At 38.5% G+C, this 11,513-nt stretch overlaps 3 protein-coding genes across 3 annotated transcripts; 2 read left to right on the top strand and 1 right to left on the bottom strand.

Annotated features, from left to right (window-relative positions):
* Positions 1-766: 766 nt before the first annotated feature.
* LOC111445009 (abscisic acid receptor PYL4-like) lies at positions 767-1,680 on the top strand. The gene is made up of 2 exons (XM_023083184.1): positions 767-863; positions 1,014-1,680. Exon 2 carries the CDS (start codon positions 1,024-1,026, stop codon positions 1,624-1,626), a length of 603 nt encoding a protein of 200 aa, XP_022938952.1. The 5' UTR covers positions 767-863; positions 1,014-1,023; the 3' UTR covers positions 1,627-1,680.
* A 246-nt stretch (positions 1,681-1,926) lies between these two features.
* LOC111445005 (UTP--glucose-1-phosphate uridylyltransferase 3, chloroplastic) lies at positions 1,927-8,880 on the top strand. The gene is made up of 17 exons (XM_023083180.1): positions 1,927-2,894; positions 3,023-3,203; positions 3,277-3,426; positions 3,532-3,693; positions 3,819-3,991; positions 4,077-4,143; positions 4,751-4,917; positions 5,208-5,366; positions 5,514-5,605; positions 5,698-5,792; positions 6,058-6,135; positions 6,573-6,668; positions 6,952-7,026; positions 7,150-7,241; positions 7,319-7,481; positions 8,241-8,301; positions 8,428-8,880. The coding sequence occupies exons 1-17, from the start codon at positions 2,188-2,190 to the stop codon at positions 8,538-8,540; spliced, it is 2,631 nt and encodes an 876-aa protein (XP_022938948.1). The 5' UTR covers positions 1,927-2,187; the 3' UTR covers positions 8,541-8,880.
* Positions 8,879-11,304, bottom strand: LOC111445006 (U-box domain-containing protein 1-like). The gene has a single exon (XM_023083181.1). The coding sequence runs from the start codon at positions 11,022-11,024 to the stop codon at positions 8,904-8,906; it is 2,121 nt and encodes a 706-aa protein (XP_022938949.1). The 5' UTR covers positions 11,025-11,304; the 3' UTR covers positions 8,879-8,903.
* Positions 11,305-11,513: the final 209 nt, after the last annotated feature.

Here is an 11,513-nt window from a genome sequence, read left to right as displayed (position 1 = left end):
AAAAAAAAAAAAAAAAAAAAAAAAAAAAAAAATCCATTTGCATTGATTAATAATATTTGATTAAACAATTTGATTTTTATTTTGTTAAAATACATACTGAATTTGAAAAAATTATTAATGGGTTAAATACGCGGAGGCCAGTCGACCTCATCTTCTTTATTTTAAAAAATTTAAATAAGTTGTGTTTTTGAGAGAGCTATCTTTTTTATTTAAAAAAATTTAAGTAAGTTTTGTTATTGAGAAATTTTCACCTTCTATTTTGTTTTGGTTCCTAATCTTAAAACAATCCCTAGTATAGAGAGGTTTATGCACCCAGTCTCATTTCTCACATTTATTTCTCACATTTATTTCTCACATTTATTTCTCACATTTATACACTTGTTGATAAGATTGGAGAGATTATAGGATTTATCCATGAAACACTATGAATATATAAAAGATGGTGGCTGATTAGTTAAGATCCAATTTTATATTTTATATGGTATTTTCTCAATTTAGTGGAGAAAGAAAAACGGAAGATGTGCCTGCATTTCTTTATTAATTAATTGCTTATTGTCATTATAAATACGGAAACTATTATCTAATAATGGAGATAATTTTAATATGAGGGTATCTTTCTTATAAAAACGTCATTAATTAAATATCCAATGCTTATTTACATATTATTTTAATTTCTCTAAATTTTAAACTTCCATAATCGGTGCTTATATTCAACATTTAAATATTTGATAAATCATTTGGACATTTTTGTATACTATTTTTTGAATTAGAAATATGGTGGATTTAATTGCAGACGGAGTCCAAACAAGGGCTTGCAAGTTGCCCATCCCACTTGCAATTCCACGCAACGGCAGCAGCTAAAAGTAAGTTGCTAATAACACCAAATTTCCTCCCAACTGGATCTCATCAAATTCTATTTTACACTTAAATGCCGCTAAACCGAACCCATTATACATTATATATCACCTCTTTCTTCTCTAATTATGTTTATTTCTGAATCCTTGACCTCTCAGACGATTAAACATGCCGTCGTCTCTTCAATTCTACCGCCGCACCGCCACTTTCAATTGTCATCACGCATCCATTAACTCAAAACCCCACTTCGTTCTGCCGCCGTGCACGGTCGCCGATCACAACCATGCGGTGGCGTCCCACCAGTGCGGTTCCGTTGTGGAGCAGACCATCGACGCTCCACTGGCTGTGGTTTGGTCGTTGGTTCGGCGGTTTGACAACCCACAAACGTACAAGCAGTTTCTAAAGAGCTGCCGAATCATCGAGGGGGACGGCGAAACGGTTGGAACGGTCCGTGAAGTGCATGTGGTGTCGGGTCTGCCAGCGCTGTCGAGTAAAGAGCGGTTGGAGATTATAGACCACGAAAAGCACGTGCTGAGCTTCAGCATCGTGGGAGGTGACCACCGGCTGAAGAATTACCGGTCGGTGACGAGCTTACACGTGTCAGCGGGAGGCGGAGGAACGGTGGTGGTGGAGTCGTACGTGGTGGATGTGCCGCCTGGTAATACAAAGGAAGAAACTTGCGTGTTCGTGAATACGATTGTGCGGTGCAATTTACAGTCGTTGGCTCAATTATCAGAGAACATTTTCAAAACAAAAACGATAAACCTATAAAATAGGCATTATTATTCTTAATTTGTTTTTTTTGTTCTTTACTTCTTAAAATTTATGGAAAAAAATTATGCCCCTTTTTTGTTCTTATGTGAAAAATGAAAATGTAAATTCATATAAAAAGAAATAAATATAGAAATAAATGAAGTGAAATAAATAAGGGTAAAAAAAAAAAGAAAAAAGAAAAAACCAATAAATTTGGGTTTGAAGTAATTGGGAATTTTGATTAAAAATTGATAATTTATTTATTTTCGATGATCCCGAAAACGTGGACGGAGGGATCTAGAGGGAAGATATTGAGTAGGACCATTGCTGCCCCAGCTGCGGAGCTCAATTGGTGTTCTTCACTCACTACCCAACCAGATATTCAGGCGGTTAACGGCCCCTCTTCTCTCTTAAATTCTTTTTTATTTTTTTTTTTCCGATGTTCTTGAAGCCAAGCATATGCTTCCGGAATCTTTTCCTTATCCTTTTTCCAATTTCAATTTCGAATTTTCATTTTAATTTCGTAAGCCTCTGAAAATTCTCGCTCGCCCCCCTTCTTCTCTATTCCTGCTGTCAACAATGGCGCAGGCACAGCCTGTGCTTCACCATAACCACCATTTCCCCTTCTCTTTAACTTCCAAAACCTTGCATTTTTCACTTCGCTTTGCACGACCTCCTCTCACTCTCGTTTCTTCTCAATCTCCTTCTTCTACTTCTTCTTCGTCTTTGTCGTCGTCTTCGTCGTTTTCTTCTTCTCGTTATGTACATTTACCTCGGGTTTCTACAGCTCCGGTTGATTACGTGCCACCAGCTCCCGAATACGACTTTGAGCAGGAGATTGTTAGGCTGAGAGGTCTTTGTACTAAGCTCTCTAAAAGGAAGAGCATCAAGGAGAAGTTGAAAGTGATTGACCGTGATTACAGAGTCAAACAATTCTTTAATTCTCGACGAAACTGGTTCTGTAGGGTTTTGCCTGCGCTCAATTTGGATCCCTACGACTGCTTCTTGCTCAAGTGTTTGGTTGCGGCAGGGCAAGGACATGTCCTTAGTTTAGGGATTGAGTCAGTGGAGGGTGAATTTGAGACTGCAAGGGGTGTGGTGAAGCACGCGCTTTTTTCGCTTGTGGAAATGATTGAGAAGTTTGATGTAAATGGTAATGGTGGTCGTGAGGGATTTGGGAAGGGGGGAATGGTTCTGGAGAAGGAAGAGCTTGGTGACTTGAAAAAGCTCTTAACCAATTTAGGAGAGATTGAACAATTTTACGATTGCATTGGAGGAATCATCGGGTGAGTTCTCTATGTTCATGTGTTGATATTTTCCGATTCTTCAATGATTTTCGAATTACTGTTTGTAATATCAAAATAACATGGCCGATATAAATTACTATTTTGAGAATGCATGTTTGTTTTTGCAGGTATCAGATTAAAGTTCTAGAGCTTCTTGCCAGTTCAAAACCTGAAAGATACTCCAAGAATTGGTCTGGCCAAATGAAGCAGGCAATGGATTGTGAATTTTTGAAGATTCATGCACCCAATGGACCTGATCTTTCTCAAAATATAGAATACGCATCTCAAGCAGCATTGTGGGGAATTGAGGTTAGTATTCTAACACATGAATGATTAAATAAATATATTGAACTGTGGTTGATAATATTTGATTCCTTTTTAGGGTTTACCTGAGTTGGGTGAAATTTATCCTTTGGGAGGCGCTGCTGATAGGCTTGGTTTGGTAGATCCTGATACAGGAGAGTGCCTTCCTGCAGCAATGCTTTCTTATTGTGGCAGGACTTTATTGGAAGGTCTTATAAGAGATCTTCAGGTATATATAACATGTGATCTGATTGATAAAATAATTAGTTCGCATTTAATAATTGGTTGGATATGATAGGTCTCACGTGTTTAATTTCAACTTTTTTATCCGAAGGCTAGAGAATTCTTGTACAACAAGATCTATGGGAAACAATGCATTACACCTGTTGCAATTATGACAAGTTCAGCTAAGAATAACCACAAAAGGATTGTGTCTCTTTGTGAAAGATTTGGATGGTTTGGAAGGGGTCGGTCGAACTTCCAACTCTTTGAGCAGGTTTATCCATCGAAAATTTCAGATACGAAAAGTCAATATTTCTCAGTTGAATCTTTTTTTTTTTTTTTTTTGGAATTCTAAAGATCTTTAAATCTTACTTTTCTTATTTAATACATGTATTTCAGCCTCTGGTTCCAGCCATTGGTGCAGATGATGGATTGTGGTTAGTTACAAAATCTTTCACTCCTTTATGCAAGCCTGGTGGTCATGGTGTTATATGGAAGCTTGCACATGACAAAGGTATCTTTAAGTGGTTTTATGACCATGGAAGAAAAGGTGCAACGGTTAGACAAGTCAGGTAAGATATAGCTATCATAAGTTGAATTATTTAATTTCTTATAACTGGAGGCTTATACTCGATGTAGACTCTAATGACCTTGTAGTAATGTTGCGGCAGCTACAGATCTGACCCTATTGGCCTTGTCAGGAATTGGTTTGCGCAAAAAAAAGGTAAGCTTGAAGCAGGAAAAACAAATATACTTTTTATTCCAGTATTGCAAATAGTAATCAACCGTATTTGATGTTGGGTTATGATCATGTCCCACAATGTGTTACTTGCTGAAGGATTAACTTCAACTTCTGGCTCAATATTTCAATTCTATAGAAGATGGTGCTGTTCATCGGTCTATACCTTCGCAGTGGGTGTGTGATTGTGAATACACTTAAAGAGACCTGCATTAACACGCCCACAAATCTTTCTTTTTTTTTCTTATCAATTTCCAGTTATCATACTCATGCATGTTAGAATAGAAAATGTACTTGGATTACCTTTACTCTCTGTCGTTAATTATATGACATTAAGCAGTATGCACGATGCAGTCATTTATCTGTAAGTTGATGTATGGTTACCATTAATCTATGATGCACAGAAGGAATGGAAGGGATCTGTCTTCTAATATCTCAAAAGATGTTTTATGAATTGGTTCATTTTTCTCCTCTAGACTTATTGATTATTTACTTCTTGGAAAATTGTACCCTTGATTTGATTGAACTCGTACTGATTTGAGACCTAGTCTATTTCTTCATATCTTCATCATCAGAATTGTATGGGTTGCAGAAACTAGGCTTTGCATCTTGTAAGAGGACCACAGGCGCTACAGAAGGAATGAATGTTTTGATTGAGAGGAAGAACCTTGATGGGATGTGGGAATACGGTCTGTCATGCATTGAGTACACGGAATTTGAGAAGTATGGGATCACAGAAGGATCTCATTCTCCAGTCAGGTGGACGACATCTATCTGTTCAATTTTTTTTTTTGATCCGTTAGTCTAATTCAATTTTAGTAATTTGACCTTTTTGTGGAGGGTAGACTTGAGACTGCAATCCTCGTAACCTTGTATGTCTCCTTGTATGTCTCGAATATGCATGAAAGCTTATAATATATATCCACATTTTGGCAGCCATGTTCGATGTCGGTTTTTGCACTTGATATCAGTTCTTTGGTAATCTCAGAAAAAGGGGAAGAATTTTTTTTTATAGGTTTGAATAAGCTAACCTTGTTTATTTGTTGTAGTCTGCAGGAGTCGTTCCCTGCTAACACAAACATCTTATATGTGGATTTGCATTCTGTGGAGTCGGTGATGTCAAGTAATAGTGAAAAGAGTTTGCCAGGAATGGTGCTAAACTTAAAAAAGCCTGTTGCATATTTTGACCAGTTTGGAAGAAAGCATAGGTATATAATTCAACAAATAGCTGGTGCTTCATATACTTTACTTGATCAAATATAAAGTGTTGAGTTCTAATGTCAAAATTACTTCATCCAACGGATGCATCTCTCCATCTTCCTGATAAAAGCTAATCTTTCTTCATGCACTGTTAGTGTTTCTGGAGGTCGACTAGAATGCACCATGCAGAACATTGCAGATAGCTTCTTTAATACAAGTTCATCTCAATGTTATAATGATGTAGAAGGTATCAATGCTACTTTTTGTACAATTGTAAATGCAACCATCATTACCTTCCATCTGTCATTTTCCGTGATATCGAACTACATATATCACCAGACATACTGGATACTTTCATTGTGTACAATGAGCGAAGAAGGGTCACATCTTCTGCTAAAAGGACAAGAAAGCATGCTAGTGAGTCCTTACATCAGGTAATGCTTTTTAGTTGATTGCTTATGTGATGGATGATTTTTTAGTGTAGAAATTAGATTAAACAATTCCTGTTAGATGATTGTATTTCTTCATGGCAATAGTGTAGACCTGGACAAAAGTTTTTATCCTAATCTGTATAACCAAGTTCTGAATTTCCTGGGGGGATTTTGTGGCATGAAGTATGTTCGAACCTCCCCATGAGATTTTATGATTGAACCTGAATAGCAGTTGATATATATTTTTTTAATATTTAAATTTGTGCAGACTCCAGATGGTGCACTTTTGGATATCTTGCGAAATGCACATGATCTTCTTTCACGGTGTAATATTGAAGTTCCTGTGGTACGTAATGTTAATCTTCAATCTGTGGAATGTATTGTACTGTGGGTTTTAGCTAGACGCTAAGGAGCTGTTTAGACGTTTTTTTTTCCTTCTAATTTTTGTATATTAACCTTTTTAAAAAAATTTCGGATTCTAAAAGCTGTTTAAAAAGATATTTTCTATCTTCTGTCTTCATTTATGAGTTTACAGATATAACACATTTGAATCAAGTTATACTTGGAAAAGAAACAGTTAATGATTATATAATAACAATAATATTTAAAATAACATGAAGGCTGTTCTAGGAACTGATTACACAAATTATCTTACTTTTAAACATGTCTTCTAAACAGACCCCAAAATTGCTTTACTCTTTCTTTCTGCTTGGAAGCTATGACTTCATAATGGAATATCTTGTTCTATTTCCGTTCATGCTTAACTAATCCTTCCTATGACAGGTTGAAAGTAATGACATGTATGTTGATTCTGGACCACCATATCTCATACTTCTACATCCAGCACTGGGCCCGCTTTGGGAGGTTGCTAGACAGAAGGTAAGAGTTTCAGTATCTGATTATTGAAACCATCACTTTTTTGGAATGTGCCCCAATTCTCTGTGCCTCTGCCTCTCCCTCTCTCTGAAATAGTATTGGCTACGCATTCCCTCCCCTCTGTAATTTTGAGGTTTGACTGCAGTTCTAAGTGTAGTTTTGTGTTTCTGAAGTAAACAACACTTTTGAGATATGTAAATGATCTAACATGGTTTGAGTAGATATAGTTTTTCAGCTGTATATTCACTGGTAGATTGTAACCCTATTTGGATATATCATATCTCAGTTCTCTGGTGGTTCGATATCAAAGGGCTCAGAGTTGCAAGTTGAGGTTGCAGAGTTCTTGTGGAGGAATGTTCAGGTATGATGCCCGATTCTAGCTGGGAATAGATTGCCTTTACACAAGTCTCACATATTCTTGCACACCAAGGACATACACTAGTGAAGTGAATTAATGAAGCTGATCTAGTTCTTCCGATTCCAGCTTGATGGGAGTTTGATTGTATTGTCTGAAAATGTTATGGGCTCATTGAAGATCGATGAAAATGGTGAATCATTAATCCGCTATGGACAAAGGTCTTTATAATTTTTGCGTTATAATTTTTTTTGTTTGAGAATTATTGTTTTGCTTCTGAGCAAGTTCATCTGGTTAGGTGTGGAAGATGTAAATTGGAGAATGTCAAGGTGCTGAATAAGGGAATTGACTGGAATGCTGAAGACAATATTTACTGGAAGCTTGAGGTACAGCGGCATGAAGGATGCAAGATCATTTTGCATGGAAATGCTGAATTTGAGGCAACGGATGTTGTTTTACAGGTTTGTTCATATATGAATACAGTATTCAGCTTCCATAAACCGTGCGGACTGACACATTTACTTATTGGAGGAACTGGCGTTGATTAAGACCTAATTACAGACTTGTAATAGCCCAAATTACAAACTTGTAATAGCCCAAGCCCACCGCTAGCAAATATTGTCCTCTTTGGACTTTCCTTTCCGGACTTTCCCTCAAGGTTTTTAAAACGCGTTTGCTAGGCAGAGGTTTCCACACCCTTATAAACAATGTTGCGTTCTCCTCTCCAACCGATGTGGGATCTCTTAATACACCCCCCTTCGGGGCCTGCGTCCTCGCTAGCCCTCGTTCTCTTCTCCAATCAATGTAGACCTCCCGATCCACCCCCTTTGGGATCCAGTGTCCTTGCTTGCACACCACCTCGTTCCACCCCCTTCGGAGTTCAACCTCCTCACTGGTATATCGGTCGGTGTTTGGCTCTGATGTCATTTGTAATAGCTCAAGCCTACCACTAGTAGAGATTGTCCTCTTTGGGCCTTCCCTTTCGGACTTTCCCTCAAGGTTTTTAAAACGCGTCTACTAGGGAGAAGTTTCCACACCTTTATAAACAATGTTTCATTCTCCTCCCCAACCAACGTGGGATCTCACAAAACCCATACACATACAAGATTTACCGATAGCTATCTACTGATTGAAGGATTATTACAATCCAGCTATCTGCTTTATTGAGTGTCAAACGTAATTATCTGACCATTGAAAATATAATTGTTCGTGCTCTGCAGGGTAATCATGTATTTGAAGTCCCAGATGGCTACAAATTGATAATTGCACCAGGAACTTCAGGTAGATTCTACATCTTTTCTATTTTGGGGGAAACTGTATTTTTTCTGTTTCACATTAGAGTTGAACAGTTCCAAAAGTTGAGAATATGCAATATCTCCCTCATCTTTTTATCTTCCAAATTCTCAGGTTTTGAAGCTCGATTATATCCAATCGAGCTTGATAAGCAGGATACTGGAAGTTGGTGCTGGAACTACAAAATAGAAGGTTCTCATATCAAGCTGGAGTATGTGGAGCAGTAGGTTGCCTACGAAATAACTCAACACCATGCCCTTTGTGAATGATGGTTCACAGATGGTCTTCTTCATAATAATGTAGCGGAACAGATCAGTTTGGTTAAACAGAACTTAACCACTCTCATCTACCCACCCCTCACCCCTCAACACACAAAAAAATAAAGAAAAAAATATTAAAAAATCCTGCAATTTTTTGCATTAATCCTGTAAATCGAATGTATGAAGTGGATGCCGAGCCAATGGAATTCTTTATTGTTGAACCGTTAAACAAAACTGTGATCGCAAACTATTAACTATATAAATTTAAGTTCAATTGAAAAATTCACCATTTCCACGAGTTTGCACATATATATACTTCTGCAAGATTATCTATACATTCTGCATTTCAACATGGCTGAGAGATTGAAAGCAGCATCTGTTTAGCAGTCTAAGCAATGCATCCGCTTTTCTTTTGGCCTTCAATGACCCATCTGCGGCCAAGCTTTGTAGAGAAGGGATACTTCGAGGATTTAGCAACAAGCGCCTTCCAACTTCCTCTCCTCCATCCTTGCACAGCCCCAATAACAGTGTAATTGAACTCTCTTTCCCTTTTGGAGATCCAAATCTTAAAAGATCAATGAGCGAAGGCACTAAAACTCTACTGTTTCTTATCTCCTGCAGCCCTTCTGAGCAACCCATAACCAGGGAGAGCGCCTGCAAGGCTTCATCTGTTATGCCTGCCTTGTCATCTGTTAGCAAGTCAATCAGCAATGGGACTGCCCCAGAAACTACGATACAAGCTTTGTTGGCACTGTAAAGTGCTAGATTGCAAAGTGCAGTGGTGGCATCTCGCTTCCCGACTGGATTGCCGTCCTTCAGGAGCCTCACCAATGCTGGTATGGCTTTCGGACTCGCCCCTATTGTTATTTTGAACTCGTCTACCATGGTTAGGCTAAATAATGTTGCTGCAGCATTTTCTCTTGCTTCCATCGTTTTCCCTGATTCTAAGATGTGTGTTATGTTGTCTATCGCCCCTGCTGCCACTATCAGGATCTTGTTGTTGTTGAAGATTGCAAGGTTGAACAATGCAGTCACTGCATTTTCTTCGATCCTTGGATCACCGGATTTCAACAGCGTCACCAGAAACGGTATTGCTCCTGCTTCGGCAATCATCCTTCGGTTATCCATTCCACTTTTCGCTAGTAACCGGAGTTCATATGCAGCTTGTCTTTGAATATCTGGTGACCCTGTTGCAAGTTTTCCCACCAGAAACTCGGCTGTCATTTTGACAGTGTCGGAAGCTGCTTTGGATGCAGAAATGTGATCGATCGGTTCATCAGAAGGGTAACTTTTTCTGTTGCTTCTCTCCAACTCGTAGGAAGAAGAATATGGTTTTTTAGGTTCATTCATACTAATGTTGTTTTCTTGGCACCACTGTTGCATCAAACTCTTGAGTGCATAATTTGGTATGAGGGCCATATGAATTAGCCTCTGATTACTCTTGGGACATACATGATGCCCTGAGTCAATCCATTGGGCTATTGAATAGCGATCGTAAGTATGTCCGGACGATACAATTACAGGGTCTCTCATGAAATCTAGTGAAATGGGGCAGCGAAAATCGTCTGGAATTGGAATCAATGATTTAGAAGAAGATGAATGATCTAAATGCTTGTTTGAGTGTTGAAACTGTAAGTTGAATGTTTCCTCAGCATTCTCATTTTCTTTCGTACTGAAGATCACTGTTTTGGAATGCATAACAAGAGAGATGAGATTGTTTATGTTAGAAACCACAGTTATTCCACCTGCTCCTGCTTGTTTAAAGGCTTCTGCCTCTAGTTTTGATATTTCTTCATCACAATCCATCAGGCTTCTCAGCCCAACACTACTGAAAATTTCTTCAACTTTTCCCACTTCTGCCAAACCTTTGTTCTTGTAGTTCCTCTCCTTGTTTTTGCTCATTAGTTGAAGAAGCTCAGTTCTTCTTTGAATCTCTCGAGCATTGGCTGAAAACTCCAATCGCTTAGCTTGCCTGTGAAGAAGCTCCACTTGTTCTCTCGTATCATCTGTTAATTTAAGCAAGCTGAGAGGTAAAATATCAAGCACCCTCCCAATCTCCTTCACTAGCTGATAAAACTGATTGGAAATGGTCTCAGTCTGTAGTAAGCTCCATAGACAGCTTCCTTCCTCGCAGCTTTGAATCAGAATCTTAACTCTTCGGATTACAGAAAAGAGTTCAGTGAGACAAAGAATGGAAGATAGAGGAAGAGCACAATTTGATTCTTGAACCTCTTCAAATAAGAAAGCAAGGAGCTTGATTCTTCTTCTCATGGTTGAGATAGTCCTAGCCTGCACAAAAGGAGAGTTCTCCTCAAAGGCAACTTCATTGGATAGAAGAATTAATGATTGCAGCAGAGACCCAGAAGGCAAAAGGCTTGAAGAAGCTGCCATCATTGGGGAAAGAGCAACATCCATGGCCGGTCTCACTCCATGAATAGACTCTCTATTCATAGAGTTTATCAAGATTACATTATGTCAGACATAGATTCCTAGGAGGAAAGCTTCAAAACTCCTTCAAACCTGAAAATTATTAAATTCATTGGAAGAGTTTTGTGTTTTGGCTGTCTCTGTTTGTTTGGCTGACTGTATGGACAATAGGAGAACTTCTGGGTAGCTGCCACTTGGATCAATTTCCTGCCTCCTCAAAATAGTCAGATACCCAACCAATTTTATATCTTCAAAACCAAGCATTACTTGCACCACACTAACTTTGTCAAACTATATGCAGGGGGGTTGACTTTTCGAAAGTGGGCTTCAAGAGAAAAGCCCAATGATAAAGCCCAACTTCACTTGTCTCTTCATTATATGGGTCCTACAGAAATGTTGAGTCGTACAAATGCAGTCCAAAGTAAGGGGCCTACGCAAATTAGTGGAAGAGGAGGAAAGCAGCATAAAGAAGAGTTACAGTAAACCACACCAAACAGAGACCGCAAATTCAAC

The sequence above is a fragment of the Cucurbita moschata genome, unplaced genomic scaffold (genome assembly GCF_002738365.1).
Source record: "Cucurbita moschata cultivar Rifu unplaced genomic scaffold, Cmos_1.0 Cmo_Scf00007, whole genome shotgun sequence".
Classification (NCBI taxonomy): domain Eukaryota; kingdom Viridiplantae; phylum Streptophyta; class Magnoliopsida; order Cucurbitales; family Cucurbitaceae; genus Cucurbita; species Cucurbita moschata.
The sequence above is the reverse complement of the archived record's forward strand: the minus strand, read 5'-3'. Positions and strand labels throughout refer to the sequence as shown.